The sequence below is a fragment of the Ornithorhynchus anatinus genome, chromosome 2 (assembly GCF_004115215.2).
Source record: "Ornithorhynchus anatinus isolate Pmale09 chromosome 2, mOrnAna1.pri.v4, whole genome shotgun sequence".
Taxonomy (NCBI): Eukaryota; Metazoa; Chordata; class Mammalia; order Monotremata; family Ornithorhynchidae; genus Ornithorhynchus; species Ornithorhynchus anatinus.
Window position 1 is genome coordinate 16119074 of NC_041729.1, and position 20743 is coordinate 16139816.

General features: G+C 49.8%; 1 protein-coding gene across 4 annotated transcripts in view; it reads right to left on the reverse strand.

The window, feature by feature from the left end:
* Window positions 1–1931: 1931 nt before the first annotated feature.
* The window catches only part of LOC100076557 (refilin-A), a 35708-nt gene continuing 16896 nt past the window's right edge, over window positions 1932–20743 (reverse strand). For all 4 annotated transcript variants that reach the window (XM_029058838.2, XM_029058839.2, XM_007666920.4 and 1 more), the window contains 2 exons: window positions 3624–3733; window positions 1932–2526 (listed from right to left, as the gene is read on the reverse strand). In XM_029058838.2, the coding sequence (XP_028914671.1) occupies window positions 2193–2526; window positions 3624–3733 (444 nt within the window). In that variant the 3' untranslated portion in view covers window positions 1932–2192. The remainder of the gene's footprint in view (window positions 2527–3623; window positions 3734–20743) is intronic.

The window sequence follows — 20743 nt, forward strand, 5'->3', positions numbered from 1 at the left end:
CAGACTGAGCTCCTCTTCCCCCTCTACTCCCTCTGCCATCCCCCCTTTACCTCTCCGCAGCTAAAGCCTCATTTTCCCCTTTTCCCTCTGCTCCTCCACCTCTCCCTTCCCATCCCCACAGCACTGTACCCATCCGCTCAACTGTATATATTTTCGTTACCCTATTTATTTTGTTAATGAATTGTACATCGCCTTGATTCTATTTAGTTGCCATTGTTTTTACGAGATGTTCTTCCCCTTGACGCTGTTTAGTGCCATTGTTCTCGTCTGTCCGTCTCCCCCGATTAGACTGTAAGCCCGTCAAACGGCAGGGACTGTCTCTATCTGTTGCCGACTTGTTCATCCCAAGCGCTTAGTACAGTGCTCTGCACATAGTAAGCGCTCAATAAATACTATTGAATGAATGAATGAACCATGAAGGCCCCTGGCCCCTTGGGCTCAGTCTCTTCCTCCTGAGCTATAAAATAGCTAACAATTACCTGGAGAAGCAAGTCAACTTAGGGTTAGGGGGGTTGGGCAGGGATAGCACTCCCAGGCCAGAATGTCCAGACTGAAGGAGAACAGACCCCTCCCTGCACTATGGCCAGCTGATTGGCCTGAGATAACCATGTCCACCTGCACCGCCCAAAAACCAGGCATTTACTGAGTGCTTGGGTGCGAAGCTCGAATGCAGTGCTGAGTCCTTGAAAAAGAATACAGCAGAAATAGAGTACAGAGAAGCAGTGTGGCCTAGTGAAAGAGCACAGGCCTTGGAGAAGGATCTGGATTCTAATCCTGACTTCCAATTGCTTGTTGTGCAACCTTGGGCAAGACATTTAGCTTCTCTGCCCTCAGTTTCTTCAACTGTAAAATGGAGATACCTGTTTTCCCTCCTACCTTGATTGTGAGCCCCATGCAGGACAGGAACAATAAGTGTCCAGCCTAACTTGTACCTACCCCAGCAATTAGAACAGTGTTTGACGCATAGTAAGCCCTTAACAAATACCATGGGGGAAAAAACAACCAAAAAGATCAAAAGCATCATCCACCTCCAAAAATAGGTTCCCTCCAAAACAAACTCCCCCTCACCTCTGCCTAAATCCCCTTTTGTTTGAAAAGGCAGATTTTGGTGACAGAGTTGTTCTCCAGAAATCCAGAATTCACAGCCAATCGCTAAGGTTTTTTGCATTCCCCAGAATGCCTTTGCCTAACCATGACTTTTCCACAATCCTGAAGTCTATCATGTTGCCACTTTCTCTTTCCCATCTTGCTCGTGTTTCCAAAAAGCCACCACTTCCCCTTTTCTGAGACATGTCCCTCCCCATCCGGCAGCCCCTCTGCAGAAGTATCCCCACGGAGCCAGCTCCACTTCAGCAGAGACTTTAGGAGGCAGATTTGAGGCGCCAGCTGCCACTTTCCGCCCTTTGCCGCTCCTCAGCCCTATGGTAGGCAAAACCCAAAAATCTAATTCTCCCCTCACTGGAGAACTCCTCTACCTTGGGAGATTCCTTCCTGAAGAGCAGGGATCTTGGCTCCCATGCCCCATGGCCCCCTTAAGAGCTCCCCATGAAGAGGCTGCCACGACTCTCACCACAACTGGAACAGCCCTGTCCAGCTCATAGCCTCCGGCCTCTCAAAACCACAAAACCTTCTGTCCAGCTAGATTTTATATCCTCGGGGTGGACAATATCTGAGCTGCCTAACCCTAACACAGTAGGCTCGTTGACCAACAGCGAGTACCTCCATCTTGGTGTCTGCTGGGAAACAGGATGTGACAGGTCCCTGCTGACCAAAGACCCAACCTCTGAGCAATGAAACTTTTCTCCTGAAGGAAGCTGCTGGTCCCCCGAGTGGGCTGGTTGGTGAGCAGGGGTGGGCAGCGCTGAAGCCACCCCTACCGGCCCCGACCGCCAGCCTCTGCGGGGCTTGGATTCCAGGACAATCTGACTCCATTTAAAAGGCTAATAAAATAGATACATTTATTTAATCCTCTGTAAGCGAAACAGGATCCCATATATCAAAAGACAATCCCACCCGCTGGAGGGACGAGAGAGACAGAGCTGGGGCTCGGTTCCCCACTCCCCTCAGGGAGCGGTCAGTACTCACAACCCAGGCCTCCTTCCCCCACAGCCCTTAACCCTGGGTCTCAGCCAAGTCTGTCAAGGGTCTGTCAAGGCCTCCTTGTCTCACCCCCCAGCCCAGTGGCAGGCAGTTTAGAGGTCCTCAGGGCAGAGGGCACAGCCGCCAGGCTCCTCCCACAGCTCCAGCCGCACACTGGAGGCAAACCAGCGCTTGGGGCAGCCCAGGCTGCAGCGCAGTGTGGTGCGAAAAGTGTTCTTTGCGTGCTTGGGGTAGATGATGGTGGTGGTCTGGAAGCGCAGGGGCCGGGGGCGGGGCTCCAGGTGCAGCTGTGTCTTATAGTTCCGCCAGGTGCAGTTGGGGGTGGCAATGATGGTCTCGCTGAAGGAGGTGACCGTGGGGACAGGGACGTAGAAGATGTCATCGCGGTAGTGCTTCTCGGAGTCGTACTTCACCTCAGAGTTCCACCTGTGACAATTGGGGCGAAAACCATCAGGATGGAGCATGAAACCCGAGACCTCCTCCGGTCCCAGCCCAGTGAACTGAGACCCAAGAGAATGGAGCAGGAAGGTGCCAGCCTAACTCTGGATCTCTGTTCAGCTGTTAGGGGAGGGAGGGTGGGGGACTGGAGGAGGGTCAGAAGCCAGGGGCGCCAGGTTCGATTTTGACCTCTGTCACTGCCTGAGAGCATGCACTATATCCCACTCCCAAACATGATCCTCTCCCTACATCCCACTGCCAAACATGATCCTCTCCCTCTTCCCTTCACCCCCGATTCCAGTGGCCAAATGCATCAAAGCTGTGCCATAGGGTGACAGCAAGCCACAGACAAAAAGCCTGATGTACCCTGGAAGGGACTGGGGGTGGGGGCAGACGCATGCAGGGCTGGGCAATTCATTCGGCGGGAAGATTGTGACTGCCCCACAGGGTTCTGGCCAAGCTCCGGCTGGAAGTCGAGCCTCTAGCCCTCTGCTTGCCAGGCCCTGGGCAAGCATTAACTCAGGTTGCCATGGGGCACCTATTTGGTGGGGCGGAGGGAGGATGTCTCCTTCCAGGGCCCTGAAAGTACTATTCTTCAGCCTGTCTCACTCCTGGAGGAACCAAGTTTCTGGCAGCTGCTTTGTGCCAAGGCCAGTCCAGAGAGCCGTGAAGGTGGGTGTGGTGGGGTGACTGGGGCTGAGCCTGGCAGTGGAGACCCAAACTACTACTATTACTACTGACTGCCCACTGTGGACAGAGGACTGAGTCTTCAGAAGAGCCTAGAAGAATCAAAAGACACGATCCTTTCCCTCAAGGTGCTAGACCAGGACAGGATAGGAGGCCTGAGGGAGGAAATGGCTTCTGACTTGGCTAACCCCTGCCCGAGCAACTCTTTGGCTTGATTCTTGTCATCCCAGTATCCACCCCGGGCCCCAGATGCAGCCCAGCTGCTCCAGGCTGGATTTGAATCTCCAGAGAAGGTAGAGATTCCAGCCTCTCCCCATGCTTGTGGAGGAAGCCACCTGCCCAACTGCCCATACTAGGGGTATGGGTCTGAGCCACTAGATGGATGCAACCAACCATACCGGATTTCCTGCCCAGGCTGGGGGTTGACTTCGATGCTTTCCCCGAAGAACACCGGGTACATCCGAGGCCTCATCTCGGGAACCAGGGTACAGGGGAAGGCACAGGGGACCTGCAGAGTGACAGAGTGAGAGCAGAATCATAAAACTGGACCCCTTCTCCTGCCTTTATCTCTACCCTTTCACCACAGTCCCTGGCCAAGGTGGGAGTTCCAGGTCTGCCCACTGAGCCAGGCAGAGACAAGCATTCCAGGGCTCTGGACTGGACTCCCTGGGTGGCTGGACTGGATTCTGAAGGTGGCCAGTGGTCAGGGGGACCAGCCGCTGCAGCTGCTTCTGAAGGAGGGACACAGTGGTAGGACAGCAAAGCAGAGCAGGGAGTCCCCAAACCGCTCAGCTTCTGAGCTCAGTGAACCGGCCCTCACCCTGGCCTCACAGATGTACCTCAGCTCAGCTCAGAGGCCCCTGGGAACTGCCTTTTCTGGGGCCTGGATGCAGTGGTCACTGTAGCTGTTGGATGCTAACCCAAAATGGAACATGGAGGGAGATTTGGGGAACCTGGGGGGTCACTCTGGCTTTTGGGGAGTTTCCTGAATCCCTGGGCCATGAGCTGATGACACCCCTTGGTAGTTCCTGAAAGTTGGCACTGGGGAGGTTGTGGGGGAAAGGGACCTCTGACTTTCCACTCCAAGACAGCAGAGCATACTGGCTCTCGGCCATTTTCCGACAGGGGCCGAGGCTGTGCCATCGAGGAAATGTCCTTCAAGCCAGGGCCCAGACTCAGAATGGAGACCTAGAGAACTCAGACTGCTTCAGGACAAAGTTGGAGAAGTAGTGCAGCCTAGTGGAAAGAGCCCAGGACTGGGAGTCAGGAGACCTGAGGCCTTATCCTGCTGCTTGACCTTTGGTAAGTTTCTTCTCTGGGTATCGGGTCCTCATCTGTTGAATGGTGATAAAATACCTGTTCTTCCTTCCCCTTAAACTGTGAGCCCTGTGTGGGACAAGAAGAACTTGCTCTACAAATGACCCATCCTGCTCCATCAAGGTAAACAGGCAACATGTCGTCCCTGGCTGCCACATTTCTGTGGCTTTGGCTTTGGCCCGAGGGGATGGGGATGGGTTGGGGAGTGGGTCTGGTCTGGCTTCCAGAGCTTGGGAAGATGACCTGGGGATTTGGCGGGGGGGGGGGGGGAGGGCGAGGGGAGGAGGAGGAGGCGGAGGATAGTTCTACAAAGGCCCACAAAGTCTTTGTCTGTTCCCTCATTTAGAGGGGAAACTGAGCCCAGGTCCCAAGGTCCAACAAGAGCCCAGATCAAGAGACTCCCAGGAAGACAAAATTGCTGGGAAAAGATGCCACTGAAGAATCTTCCTTCAAGAGCATCTTATTCTAATCCAAAAACTCCAAACATTTGCTCCCAGGCCTCCCTGCTCCCAATTCATGCCAAATCCCCATACCTGCTCCTCGAACTAATGGTTCTTCCCCTTTCCACCCAGATGGGGTAACCAGTCAGAATGGGATTCTGAAGATGCTTTGGGCTGTGGAGGAAGCCCAGCTCCATCAGGGGGCTGGCTTCCAGGAAGTTCATGGAAAGAACAGAGCAGGTCCATCTCTTACAGAGAATGTGAGAAATGCCATTCCAACTCCAACCAATGATCCTAGGATTCTGGCTCCAACAGTAACAACAAAGCATTCCAAGAGGAAACTATCTTTCACCCAACTGTATAATGGGGTTGCCACACCTCTCCTCTCAATGAGAAATACTTGCCAACTCTAACGGGAGAGTCAGTCACTCTCTCTGGAGATGGCTAATCAAGAGTACTCACTGAGCTCTTGTGTGCAAAGCACTGTACTAAGGGGCACCAGAGAGTACAAGCAAGAACGAATGAACTCCCAAGGAGCTAAATAGCTACATAACCTACATAGGCATGGGAATAAAGAAGAACATATTGATTAGATCTATGTGGCATAAGGATGTAGAAAATGGAAGTTACATTATTATTACAATATTTAAGTACTTATTGTGTGCCAAGACTGATCTAAATATTGGGGTAGATACAAGATAATTAGGTTGGACACAGTTCCAGTCCCACAAGGGACTCACTTGCCCACTCATATCTCCACATTTCCATTCTCTTTTCTACTGAATATATATATAATATATAGGAGATAAATATATATTTATAAATATACAGATAAAATATATAATATATATTTATGGTATTTTTTTAAGTGCTATGTGCCAAACACTGTACTAAGTGCTCAAGTAGATACAAGCTAATCAGGTTGGGCACAGACCCTGTCCCACATGGGGCTCACAGACTTAATCCCCATTTTACAGATGTGGTTATTGAGGCACAGAAAATTAAGTGACTTGCCCAAGGTCACAGCCAACAAGTGGCAGAGTGGGGATTAGAACCCAGATCCTTCTAATTCCCAGAAACCGTGCTCTCTCCACTTTGTCATTCATTCATGCAGAGCACTGTACTAAGTAATTGGAAAGTACAATTCAGCAACAAAGAGAGACAATCCCCGCCCACAATGGGCACACAGTCTAGAAGGGGGGAGACAGGCATCAAAACAAGTAAACAGGCATCAATAGCATCAATATAAATAGAATTACAGATATATACACATCGTTAACATAAATAAAATTATAAATTTGTACATATATACACAGGTGCTATGGAGACGGGAGAGGGTCATGCTGCTGCCTAAGGCCTATTTTCTGGTGTCTGTGCTCCCCACTAGATGGTTAGCTCTTGAGGGCAGGAATTGTGTCTCCTCACTCTATTGTCCTCTCCTAAGTTGTTAGTATAGTAAGCAATACATACAGCAAGTGTTCAATTACTACTGATTATTTCAACCCATGTAGCTATCCAATCCATGCCTTGGGAACCCCAGGCAACCAACCCAGCAGCCTCCTAGAGGATGAGCCTGGGCAGCCCAGTGGCTCTGGGCCAACGGGAGGAGTGGAAGTCATTTATTCTGGGAATGACAACAATTAGCATTGCATTATTTCTGAGCTGTGGCAGCCAAGAGATCTGGAGGCAAGTTATGTGCATTTCCCCTTGTTTTTCCACCCAGGAGCCTGGAATTCTCTGAAACACAATGGGAGTCTGGAGAGTCAGGGAACTGAGGCCCCAGCCTCTGGGACAAAAAGATGAGAAACTTTCAGGTCTCCCTCTTGCACTGCCCTCCGAGACCCTCATCCTGAGCAGCCACATTTGCTGCACAGCCACATCACTGCCATCCTGCCCAAGGGAGGTGTTGCAGAGAGGGGCAGGTTGCCTGTGTGAAGACAGGGTGTCGAAGGGAGTCCCTCTCTCCCCCCAGACAGACCTGGCTTTATCGGACCTCGGCAATGGGACTTGCCTTCCTGGCCTGCTGCTCTGACTCCAGCCACTGCCTTGCCCACCTCAGCTCTTCCACCAACATGCTAACTCCCTCCATACCCCACTGGGAATGACCTGGAGGCCACAGGTGGGAAGAAGTTCAAAGCGGCGGGGAGAAAGAACTAGGAAGTATGAAGTTCCTTGGCTTCAGAGCTCTGCCTCAAGGGATGTACTGCTCACCCACTTCCCAATGTCCCGCCTGCTCATCAGGGGCCAGGGAATGGCAAGGAGGAGGAGGAAGAAGAGGAAGAGGCTGAGAAGGTGGCTTCTTTCAGGTGCAGTTTCCCTGCTGGCTGGCTGAGTTTCTTCTGCTCATTGGTCTTCCTGGAAACTCCCCGGGGAAATTTTTCTCCTTTCTCCTCCCTGCTGCTAGAAAATCTGATGGATGAAACCCAGGCCCTCGCTTTCAGTCAGATAGAGGAATTCTACTCAGGGAAAACAGGCCAAGCTCTCTCTCCTTGAGGGATTGCAGAAGAAAGTCGTTGAGAAAAGCCAGTGAGAAGATGATTCTCCCTTCTCCGCCTCAGCCACAAGGCTGTCCCAACCCTGCACCAAGCCCCCTCCCCTCCAAGCTTGCTGTGCCAAGGTGGTGTCTCTGAGGCCTGAGGACAGTCCTGCCAGCAGCGCTTGCTTGAGACCCCTTGATCAGACAGAGAGGTGGGAGTCTGGGCCTCGGACTTAAGGTCTCAAGGCTCCGTAAACAACACAAGGCATACTGGGATTTTACGCAGACACCAGAGTTGGGTGCAGGGCCGCTTGGGCCCCACAGCTGCCCATGAGAACTCCCCTGCACCAGGTCTCACCCAACTTCCTGATCTGCTTTTCCTGGCACTTGGTGGGAACAAGGGATGGCAGATAATGAGGGGAGAGTATACAGTGTTTTGGAGATTAAAAAAGAAATCAGAGGTGTCACTTGAGGTGTTTCTCCATCCAAGCAAGGCTGCTTTCTGTTATCTGAACACCTTGTCTTGTCTGCGTGGGGCTTGCGCAGCTTCAAAATTAGGCTAGGTGCCATGCATGCCCACAGCATCCAATCAAGAGTGGCTCCTCTGACCCCAAAGCACAAACAGGAGCCCAGTCTCCCTCCAAGCCCCACAGGTTGGGTGACATGCCTGAAACTGGGGAAGCAGCGTGGCGCAGTGGAAAGAGCACGGGCTTTGGAGTCAGGGCTCATGAGTTCGAATCCCGGCTCTGCCACTTGTCAGCTGTGTGACTGTGGGCAAGTCACTTAACTTCTCTGTGCCTCAGTTCCCTCATCTGTAAAATGGGGATTAAGTCTGTGAGCCCCGCGTGGGACAACATGATTCCCCTGTGTTTACCCCAGCGCTTAGAACAGTGCTCTGCACATAGTAAGCGCTTAACAAATACCAACATTATTATTATTATTATCCTTTGTGGTGACCTGCACAGCCTCAACCTTCATTGTCATTTCAGCACGCTTCATATTCTCTTGACTGTGCTCAACACTTCTTTCCCACATCCCTTTCTCTCAACTTCACTACAACAATCCCAAAGAAAGAGACAGATGTCACCGTGCCCATTTTACTGATGAGGAAACTGAGACCGAGTCAATTAAGGGTCTCATTCAGGGTCACCCAACAGGCCAGTGGCAGAACCGTAACCAGAACCTGAATCGCCTAATTCCAGGCCACATAGTCGTACTGGCTTCTTTTTAAAGGGATTCCTCTTGCCTCCTCTGGAGCTCAATGGGGGTTAAAAGGCTGGGCCAGTCCAAGCCCCACAGCAGAACCCAACATTACTTCCTGATCCGGCATTGGGGGGGATGGATTTCTGCCATCATGTCAGTGGGGCTCACCCAGTGATGGGGGCTGCAGTCCACAAGGGCACCCATGTATGGACACCAGACAACAAATACCCAAGCCCCGGAATTCCCATCCCAGAAGTCCCCAAGTCACCCCCTGCAAGTAGAGCTGAGGGTTGCCAGTCAGTCAGTCAGTCAATCCGCCTTATTTATTGAGCTCTTACTGTGTTCAGTGCACTGTATTAAGTGCTTCTGTGAGTATAGTGATTACAGTAAACAGATGCATTCCCTGCCCACAACAAGCTTACAGTCTAGAGGGGAAGGTAGACATTAATATAAATAAATAAATGACAGATATATACATAAGTTCTGTAGGGCTGGGGGGGCGATGAATAACGTGAGCAAGGCAGGGTGATGCAGAAGGGAGTGGGAGAAGAGGAAATCCTGGGCTTCACATTCCGGGAGGACTCCAGTGCCCAGGAAGGGGCCTGGTCAGAAACAAGCCAGAACACTTGTGGGTTATCCCTGTTCCACTGCAGGTAAGGGGCAGAGATGGAAGGTAAAGTGGACCAGGGACAACAGAGATCCTTCTTTTTACACCCCTTTCCTCTACCACTTCTGTAAGCTAGCCCCTGCCAAAAGCTGAAATACAAACCGATGGATATATTGCCAGTCTTCTTTTCTATTGGCCCATTTGTAAATCTAGAGCCAGTGCCTTTGGGACAGAGCACTCAGCCAGGAGACTGGGGAACGTATAAAAGTAGTAAAAGATTATGATCCTTGCCCTCACAGAGCTTACAATTCAACTGGGTCTAAATTCCCTTATTTGGTGCTTAGCCCAGTGCTCAGCCCAAAGCAAGTGCTCAATAAATACTATTCCTACTAAATTACCAAATACATCAGATTTGAGAGTGGGCAAATAGACATAAGCAACAGGGACAATGAAACAGAAACGCACAGACCGCTGAGGTGGAGGAAGAACTGGGAGTTGTGGTGGAGGCTGAGGAGTATCAGGGAGGAGAGGATGGTTTGTCTAGCTGGGGGTTTGTCTTAGCCCAGGACAAAGAAAAGTGGCCCTTTCTGTGTAGGCCCCCAGATCCACAGCCCATGCATGCAGAAACCAGTAGTGTGGCTGAGGCTTCTCTCCTCTACAAAATACATTCAGTTCAGTGTACTTGGCCATAAGACAGAGAAGGGCACGAACAAGTGCATGGGAGGCTTTGTCTTCTTGTTCTAAGACTACAGCCTCCTCAGGCAGGTCAACAGAATCGCCAGACTGGTTTTTCTGGGAGTTGGTGGGGAAGTGGGCAAAAGAAGGGCTATAGTCCCATTGGCATGGCCAGAAAGACAAAAAAAAGTTGCAGAGAGGACCAGAGAATAATAATAGCTCACAATCCTAAACCCCATTTTACAGATGAGGTAATTAGAACCCAGGTCATCTGACGCCCTGGCCTGTGCTCTCTCCATTAGGCCATACTGCTTATATCCCTGTCCCATATGGGACTCACAGTCTAAGGAGGAGGAAGAGCAGGCACTGAATCCCCATTTCAAGAAAACTTAGGCTCAGAAAAGGTTTATGCCATGCCCAAGGTCCCACAGCAGGCAAGCGGCAGAGCCAGGATTAGGATCCAGGTCTCCTGACTCTCAGGGAGAGGGCTGGAAACAGAGCAGATAAAGTGACAAGTCAGAGGTGGTTGTTTTCCCCCCCACCGTTGAATGGGGTCCGTGGAACAGTTGCTCAAAGAGGCTCAGGCGCGGTCTATAGTTACATGGTTATTTAAAGTCAAAATTGGCCGATTGGTGCCATGAGCCCTCGCCAGCTTCTCCAGTGGGTGAGGAAAGCATCTGTCACAGCCAGGAGCACACAATTTGGCACGAGACAGCAACTTTCCAACCACAGTGGAACCGAGCACTTTAAAAAGAGTCAGTGGCATTTCTGCTGGAGCCACCAAGCCGGGAAGAAAAGCCTCTGTCCTTCCCCGTCCTGCAGCAGACACCCCCAGACCATCCCCCAGGAGGCTGTGTCTGGAGCCCAGCAGCAGAGAAACGAGGGTGGGGGTGGAGGCAGATTTATAAGGGATTTAGCAGGAATAACCCAATCCTGTTAACCCATCCTATCAGCTCCAATGGCTTAGGAGTAGTTGTGGGCTTCCCCCACTTCATCTTAGTTAGCAGTTGGCTGCCTGGGGTGGCTAGAGTTATGGGTGACATCTTTTTTTTTGGTATTTGTTAAGCATTTACTATGTGCCAGGTTCTGTACTGAATGCTGGGTACAGAAGAGTGTGGCCTAGTGGATAGAGCAAAGGCCTGGGAGTCAGGAGGGCCTGGGTTCTAGTCCCAGCTCTGCCACTTGTCTGCTGTGTGACCTTGGGCAAGTCACTTCACTTCCCTGTGCTTCAGTTACTTCATCTGTAAAAATGAGATTAGAACTGTGAGCTCCATGTGGAACATGGACTGGGTCCAACATGATTATTTTGAATCTACCCCAGCACTTAGAACAGTGCCTGGAATATAGTAAGCACTCAACAAATACCATTAAAAAAAATACAAGATAATCAGGTTGAAAATAGCTCCTATCCCACATAGAGCTCACGGTCTTAATCCCCACTTTACAGATGAGGTAACTAAGGCACAGGGAAATAAGATGACTTGCCTAAGGTCACACTGCAAATAAATGGAGGAGCCAGGATTAGAACATAGGTCCTTCTGACTCCCAGGTCCTTGCACTATCCACTAGGGAAAACTGCATCTGCTCTTGGCAGAAAAGAAGATACAAAGGCCAGAGATACATCTTCTCTAAGAGCTCATTTTCCCTCATGGCATTCCTGGACTAAGAATTATGTGTAAGATCATGCTCATTAGTTGCTTTTTTAGTTCGCCTGCCCAACCATGGGGAACAGCAGGAGACTGGCCTAGTTAAAAGAGGCCAGGCCTGGGAGTCAGAGGACCTGGATTCTAATCCTGGCTCTGCCACCTGCCTGATGTGGGACCTTGAACCTGTTCTCCTTCCCCCTTGGGCGGTGATACCTAAGTGACAGAAACTGTGACTGCTCTGATTGTATTGTGACTGCCCTATCACAGCGTGGCTCAGTGGAAAGAGCACGGGCTTTGGAGTCAGAGGTCATGAGTTCGAATCCAGGCTCTGCCACTTGTCAGCTGTGTGACTGTGGGCAAGTCACTTAACTTCTCTGTGCCTCAGTTCCCTCATCTGTAAAATGGGGATGAAGACTGTGAGCCCCACATGGGACAACCTGATTTCCCTGTGTCTACCCCAGCGCTTAGAACAGTGCTTTGCACATAGTAAGCACTTAACAAATACCAACATTATTATTATTATGAGACATTATGAAGCAGCATGAGAAGCGGCAAGGCTTAGTGGAAAGAGTACGGTCTTGGGAGTTAGAGCTCATGGGTTCTAATCCCGGCTCCGTCACTTGTCAGCTGTGTGACTGTAGGCAAGTCACTTAACTTCTCTGTGACTCAGTCACCTCATCTGGAAAATGGAGACTAAGATTGTGAGCCCCATTTAGGACAACCTGATAACCCGGTATCTACCCCAGTGTTTAGAACAGTGCTTGGCATATAGGACTTAACAAATACCATTATTATTAATTATTAATCCTGGCTTTGCCACTTGCCTGTTGTGTGACTTTGAACCTCTTCTCCTTCCCCCTTGGGCAGTGAGTCCCACCTGTGACAGAAACTGTGACTGCTCTGATTGTATTGAGATGGCCCCAACACTTAGCACAGTGCATGACACCTAATAAGTACTTAAATACCACAATTAGTGTTCAGTAAATACCATTGATGAAGATGATGATGATATGCCATCCTGCCTCTTGGGCCTACTGGCTCCACTCCCAGCTTTTTGTGTTTTGAGGTCCCCAATCCAGCCAGGCAACAGTGGGTTCATACTTCCAGGTGGAGTGTCCACTGGAATGTACCTCCCTTCTCCTCCCCAAGACTAGGGAGGGGTGACCTCTGACATGAACTCAAGACCTTCAGCCCTGGAAACACAGTTTAGAGGCTGAAAAACCCAGCCCATGGCTGGGATCGGCCAGACTCCAGGAGATTGTATGCCATGGGCCCTGGACCAGCAACCTCTATGAGATCAGACAACCCCACTGAGCAGTCTTGGTGAATGAAACAAAGCCCAGCCAGATAAATGCTATCTCACCCAGCTATTCTGATTCAAGGACAAAAATGCTGATGGTGGGATTGTGCCCATGCAGATCATCAGTCAGAGAATCTCTTGCACACACTGTCCACAAAAATGCACTGTGCACTCTTCTGGCCCCAGCTGGGGCAAGTCTTGCTCAAGGGTATGGGGGCAGGAGGGGGAGGTGATGGCATGCTCTGGGTTCCAGGAGCTTTTACAATAGCAGTGATGGCACACACTCTCATCGGTGCCCCCAGCAACACACTTTGCCAGAGGTCACAGAGCAGAAAACCTGAGCCATCCCCTCTCCCCAGGCCAGACAAGCAGTATGGCTCAGTGGAGGGAGTCCGGGCTTGGGAATCAGAGGTCATGGGTTCTAAACCCGGCTCTGCCGCCTGCCAGCTGTGTGACTTTGGGCAAGTCACTTAACTTCTCTCTGCCTCAGTTACCGCATCTGTAAAATGGGAATTAAAACTGTGAGGCCCACTTGGGACAACCTGATCACCTTGTATCCCCCCAGAGCTTAGAACAGTGCTTTGCATATAGTAAGCACTTAACAAATACCATTATTATTATTACTCAGAAGGGACAGGGAAGAGTGGGACTTTACCCCTTTCTTGCAAAAACAGTAGAACAAAATAATCAACAAAAATATAGTTGTCCTTTGCACCCTGAGCAGGGCACATGCAGGCCAGGGAAGTTATTCTGATGGCTGTAAAGGGGTCACGGGACACTCATTTCCATCTCTGGGCAGATGTGGAAGGCTCGACCTTGGCAACTGACAACTGTACAACCACCCCAGTGGCCTCTGCTCTGGGGAGGAAAGAGTTCGCCAAGACCAGGGCCATCCAGTCCCATATCACCCAGTGCAGGGACAGCGGTGCTCTGCCCAGCCAGCCCAACAGCCAGGGTGTCAGGTCTTTGAAGGTGGGGACCAGGTCTACCTCTTCTATCGTATGTTCCCAAGCATTAGCGTGGCTCAATGGAAAGAGCACGGGCTTGGGGGTCAGAGGTCGTGGGTTTGAATCCAGGCTCTGCCACTTATCAGCTGTGTGACTTTCAGCAAGTCACTTAATCTCTCTGTGCCTCAGTTACCTCATCTGTAAAATGGGGATTAAGACTGTGAGCCTCACGTGGGACAACCTGAGTACCCTGTATCTACCCCAGCACTTACAACAGTGCTCTGCACATAGTAAGCGCTTAAATACCAACATTATTATTATTACAGTACTCCATACCCAGTAGGTGCTCAGTACATTTGAATGATTGATTGATGTGCTGCCAGGGCCAACAGACTTCTGGATGGTGATTGTTTGCATCGTCATACAATCAAGCAATCAGTGGTATTTACTGAGCACTTAGTGTGTGCAGAGCATTGCTCTATGCACTTGGGAGAGTACAAGATAACAGAATAGACATATTCCATGCCCAAAATGAGCTTACAGTCTATGGAGGAATCTTTATCATGCAGCTTCCTGGCCCAAAGTGGAGCATAATCTGGAAGCAGCAATTGTAGGTGGTGAAGGAAGGAGGTAGAAAAAATTTCAAAATCATACTTTGCAGTTAGAAAGGGTTGGGCATAGAAGTGACAGTTACAGAGAGTGAAAGTGGGGTGGAGCAGGGGTGAGGGGAAAGAAAAAAAAGCCTCCTTCCTGTTGGCAGGAAGCATGGAGAGGATGGGAACCACACCAGCCAAAATGTCCCTTTCTTTTGGGCTAAGATGGTGGAAGGACATGGAGGTGAAAGAAGAAAAAACCCAGGAATAGATAGTGGCTAACCCTCTAGACTGCAAGGTCCTTGTGGGTAGGGAATGTGTCTACCAACTCTGTTGTGTTTTACTCTCCCAAACTCTTCAAACAGTAAGGACTATGTAAATACCACTGACTGATTACACTGTTGGCTGCCTTCTTGCATCCAGATCCAAAGAAAACTTTCTCCTTTAGTCAGACTCCCCTTCCCTCCTCCCCACCCCACCCCACTGAAAGCTGGGGAATCACAGTGAACCCAGAGATGACTTCAGATTCCATTCCACATTAGCCAGAAGTTCCCCAGAGGAGCCCCTTTCCCTAGGATGCGGAGGAGGGAAGAACCAACAAGTAAAAGCCAAAAACAGAGGTAGGGGGTTTCCCCTGCTTACTGCCTGGTCCATAGATGGGAACCTCCAGTGCCCACGAGGTAGTGGAAAATATGCACTGCTTGCACTTCCAGGTAGGGAGGCAGAAATGGGGGGGACCCTGGCTGGCTTTGCTGCACTAGAGGAAACCAGGCTAAGCCTAGGCACTTAATGAGACAAACACAGCATGAACTCTCCCTTGTGTGGTTCTTCCAAGGCCCACACTGAAGAGCCAAACCCCAAATTAAGACAAGTAAGGCCCTAATTTCCAATAGGTATACAGACTGTATTGTCTGCTGCCTCTGGCACAGCAGTTAACTTAGCCCTCTGCTTCATTTTTGCTTTGTTATTACAATTTAGCACTCAACAGACATAAGTGCCCTTGGGATAATGTCTACCAACTCTAGTCTATTGTGCTCTCCCAAGAGGTTATTACATCGCTCTGTCGGTGTAACCGACGCCATACCTCCTGCCACTGAAGGTCCCCCTCCTGGCATATTCCGTGGCACTGGGCATAAAAGCTGCTCCCTCATGCTCTTGGTTTGTTCCATCGGCACTAAAAAAACACTGGAACCACTGCCTTTCCTCCTGCCAATGAGGGTCCCCACTCCCAACCTGCTCTGTGCCCCCCAGACCGGGCATAAAAGCTGATCCTGCATGCTCTTGGACCCTTCCATAGCCTCTGAGAAAAGCATCGTGTTACCACCATCTTCCGTCCCAAGGGTTACTGATACTGGCTTGTTCCTTCATACAATCAGCCTCCTTCATCACAACTAGACTTATGAGCCTATTTTATCTATTTGTGTTATGTTTTAATATTTCATCACTCCTCGTGTCTGTCTCCAATCCCTTCTCCCCACTTAAACTTTTAGATTGTGAGTCTCATGAATGACTGGGATGGCATTTAATTCCCACCTGTGTATTTTCTCCCAGCACAGTAAGCGCTTAATAAATACTAATACTATTAGGAGCTCAGTAAATATGATTGATAGAAGATCAGGGGCAAGGCACAGGGATTTTACTGAAGACACTGTCCCCAGCTCCCACAGGGGGCTAACAATTTAAAAGGGGGAAAACAGTGACAATCGATCATATTTACTGAGCACTTACTGTGTGCAGAGCACTGTACTAAGTCCTTGGGAGAGTACAGTATATAAGAGGCCATAGACACATTCTCTGCCTCCAACACCCTTAATGTTTAGAGGGGGAGAAAGACATTAATACAAATTACAGATATATACATTAAGTGCTGTAGGGCAAGCATGAGGAGATGAATAAAGGGGGCAAATCAGGGTAATGCAGAAGGGAGCAGGAAAAGAGGAAATGAGGGCTTAGTCGGGGAGGCCTCTTATAGGAGATGTGCCTTCAATAAGGATTTGAAGGTGGGAAGAGTAATTGTCTGTTGGAGATGAAGAGAGAGGGTGTCTCAGGTCAGAGGCAGGACTTGGGTGAGAGGTCAGTGGTGAGATAGACAAGATTGAGGTACAGTGAGTAAGTTGAATTTAAAGGAACAAAGTGTGTGGGCTGGGTTGTAGTAGATAGCAGTGAGGTGAGGTAGGAGTGAGCAAGGTGATTGAGTGCTTTAAAGTTGAATGCAAGGAGTTTCTGTTTGATGCAGACATGGATGGTCAACCACTGGAGGTTCTTGAGGAGTGACTGAGTCACAAGGAAATGTAATGGATAAACATCATTATTATTAATAGCCTACCTTAGCCTCATAGCACTTCATTTAATGTCTGTGTTTCTCTAGATTGTAAGCTTCAGCTGAGAAAGAAGTGCATCTACCAACCCTATTATATTATACTTTCCCAAGTGCTTAGTACAGAGCTCTGCACACAGTAAGCACCCAAATAATAATAATTATGGTATTTACTAGGCACATACTATGTGCCAGGCACTGTACTAAGCGCTGGGATGGATTCAAGGAAATCAGGTTAGACACAGTCCCTGTTCCACATGAACCTCACAGTCTCAATGCCCATTTGATAGATGAGGCAGCTGAGGCACAGAGAAGTTAAGTGACTTGCCCAAGGTCACACAGGAGACAAGTGATAGAGCCAAGATTAGAAGCCATGACCTTCTGACTCCCAGGCCCAAGCTGTATCCACTATGCCATGCTGCTTCTATACAAACTGAATGATTAAGAGCACTGTACTAAGTGCATGGGAGAATAGTCATTTCCCCTACTCCTTTCTCCATTCTAAGTCACCCTTAAACTTAAATTTGTGTTCTTTATTCACCCCGTCCTCAGCACTACACATATCCGTAACTTGATGTCTGTCTCCCCGTCTTCCTGTGGGCAAGAAACATCTACCAACTATGTTGTATTGTACTCTCCTAAGAATTTAGTACAGTGCCCTAAACATAGTAAGTAAATAATAATAATGATGGCATTTAAGTGCTTACTATGTACCAGGCACTGTACTAAGCACTGGGGTGGATACAAGCAATTAGGGTTGGACAGTCCTTGTTCTGGAAAGGGTTTACAGTCTTAATCCCCATTTTACAGATAAGGTAACTGAGGCACAGAGAATTGAAGTGACTTACCCAAGACCACACAGCACACAAGTGGCATATCCAGAATTGGAACTCATGACCTTCTGACTCCCAGGGCCATCCTCTATCAACTATGCCATGCTGCATAAGTGTTCAGTAAATACCACTGATTGACGTGATCCTTGCCTCAGAGAATTTGCAAATATAGTGGGAGAGACAGGCATTAAGTTACAGATGGGAGAAAAAAATGCAATATATAAGATTTGAGCACAGAAGCTTCTGCATTGTCAGTACTAGATTTTTAATGGCAAAGAAGTCCTGAAGTGACAGTAGGAGGAAAGAAACAGAGTAAGGGGACGAGAGATTAATCAGGAAAGGCTTCCAGGAGATGTGATTTCAGTGGGGCATCCAAGATAGGGAAAGCTGTGGTCTTCCAGACAGAAAGGAGAAGGGAATTTCAGGTAATGAAGGTGTGAGAAAGAGGTCACTGGTGGGGGAAAACGGAGAATGAGTGAGTAGGTTGCCTCGAGGAGAATGAAGAGTGAGAGTAAGAGAAGAGAGTGATTGAAAAGGAGGGAGAGAACTGATTCAGTGACTTGGATCTAATGGTCAGGAGTTTTTACTTGATGTTGAGAGGAAGGGGCAACAGTGAGTGATTTGAGGAACAGGGAGATGTGGGAGAAATAAATCTGCATATAATGAGAACAATAAATTGATAAAAAAATTCAGTTTGATACAGCTCAATGAGAAGTTGTTAGGGTTCTCACTGATCTGGCCTAGCTGTTCCTCTCCAACAGCCACACTCTTTTCAGTATTAGCAAGGTTTGCTTCTGCCCACCTTGGTTCTGTGGGGTGGGACTCACTCTGAGGCTGGAAGGGGGGGGTGGAAAGAGTCCTCTGCTGGTGGGAGGGGAGGGAAAGGTGCCTGGCCACAATAAAAAGTGAAATCTATTCATGAACAGAACACAGACCAGTGTTAGAAAACAGAGCACAGACACTCAGGATGCCAGCACCACCATGGGGCACAGACTAGAGACCACAAGCCTTCTTTACAGCCAGGGAGCACTTAACAGCTCTGCAAAGAGAGGGCACACAAGCCCCGATGGGATGGTTCAGGTCAACAGACGGGATGCAAGCCAAGAGGGGAACCCTGGAGACCGGGACGCTCAGCAAAAGCATCCTGAATATTCCTGCTTTCCCTCTCTCAGAGTCGTAGCAAGCTTCAGTGCAGGAGAGCTCTGGACCAGGTGTCCACTGCCAAGCAGCACGGGAAAGGACCGGAAATTCCTCTGCTCAGGCTGAATAGGGAGGACTCTAACAGGCCTCCGCAGGACAGGCCGACAAAATACAAGCTGGCACCGTTAGGCTGACTCTCTGGCTGAGAAAGCCCTAGTTCCTTCCTCTCCCCTTCAGCCCCAGCTGTGGTTCAGAAACACCTGACCATCCCTCGGCAGCCCCAAGTGCCTACAGGCCACTGGGCACCACACTCAGAACTGCCCCGGGGCCGGACTCTGCCCCTCCTGGTCAATGGGCCTCAGTCACCAGTAGCCCCACAGGGCAGCAGGGGTCTGTGGGAGCTGAGTAGGGAGGGGATGGAAGGAGCCACATGCCTGAGCCCAGATCCCGGGCATTCCCTCGCACCCCACCACTTTCTGTCCAGTTCAGTGACACCCTGTTCCTGGAAGGAAGGGGCTGGAGGCTGTCTGGGGGCCCTGCCAGTCAGGAGGAAGGGGAGGAAATGGGCTTTTTCACCCTCCACCCCCCCCCCCACCCCCCACCACCAACACATCACACAGCCTCAGCAGGACTATGACACTCTTACAGTGGGGGGAAGGGGAGGCAGAGCAACAATTTAAGCGTGGAAGTTCCTCCTTTAAAACCCCCAAAGAAAGGGCCAGCCAACACTCTGTCACTGTCCATAGTCCCAATTCCCTAGCTTCCTGTCCCTCCCTTTCTCCCTATCCCAAGGACGGCCCCAACTGTAGCAAGTTACAACATGGTCAAGAGGAAAGAGCACGGGTCTGGGAGGCAGAGGACCTGGGTTCTAATCCCAGCTCCTCCGTTGTCTGCTGTGTGACTTTAGGCAAGTCACTTCACTTCCCTGGGCCACAATCTCCTCATCTGCAAAATGGGGATTAAATCCTATTCCTTCCTACTTAGACTGTGACCCACATTTGGGATAGGAACTCTGTCAACCTGATTCGTATGTATAAACCCCACTGCTTGGCAGTAGTAAGTACTTAACAAGTACCATAAAAAAAGTGACAAGACAGGTCCCTCATGGAACACATGGTCTAATGGGAGAGGAAGGTCAGAAACATAGATGTCTGTAAACAAAACCGAGAAACAAACCCAGTGTCCAATACACAATCAATGCCTGCATGTCTCTCTGAACAGCTGGGGTTGGGAGGAGGGGGTGAGAGGGGAGCAGTGTGGTGTAATGGAAGCAGCATTGGTCTTGTAGTGGGGAGACCTGGATTCTAATTTCAGTTCCCTCACCTGCCTGCTGTGTGACTTTGGGAAAATCACTTAACTCATTTCCTCAATTCTAAAACAGGGCCTGAATACCTCCCCATCTTAGACTCTATATTCCATTTGGAACAGGGTCTGTTCTATTTAGTATCTACTCGAGGACTCATTTCAGTGCTCAGCACTAGAGAGCACCTAACAAATACCGCAGTTATTATTTTTATCATTGAGGATGTGTTGCTGGAGCAACTGGAGATCCAGAAGTAAGCTGGGCTAGCCTAGGGAGGCCAAGAGACTGGCATGGCATCATGAAGGAGGAAGGAGCAGAGAGGGAGGGTACCAGATAGGAGAGAGGAGGCCTCAACAGTGGCTCAGAGGTGAGATGGGGGAAAGCCCTGATAGAATACAGCTTGTCTCACATAGAGGCCTTAAGCAGGGATGGAGCGAGAAAAGAGTAAAGTTAAAAATATATATATTTTTACCCACATGGGTAAACTGGTCTACCTGGTTCTTAACCCCCTAAAGTGGCCAGAGCTCTCAAGGGGGTGGGGAGCCCAGTCACTTCCTGTCAGGCACTGGGGTAGAGAGAGGGGCACCCCATCACTCAGCAGCAGGTGACTGCCGTTGCTTTCCGGGAGGTTGGGGAAGTTGGCAAGGGAGGGCTGAGGTACAGATCCAAGAAGACGGAGCAAAGCAGCCCGTGACTTGCTCCAGGCCCCGAAGGGGAGTTG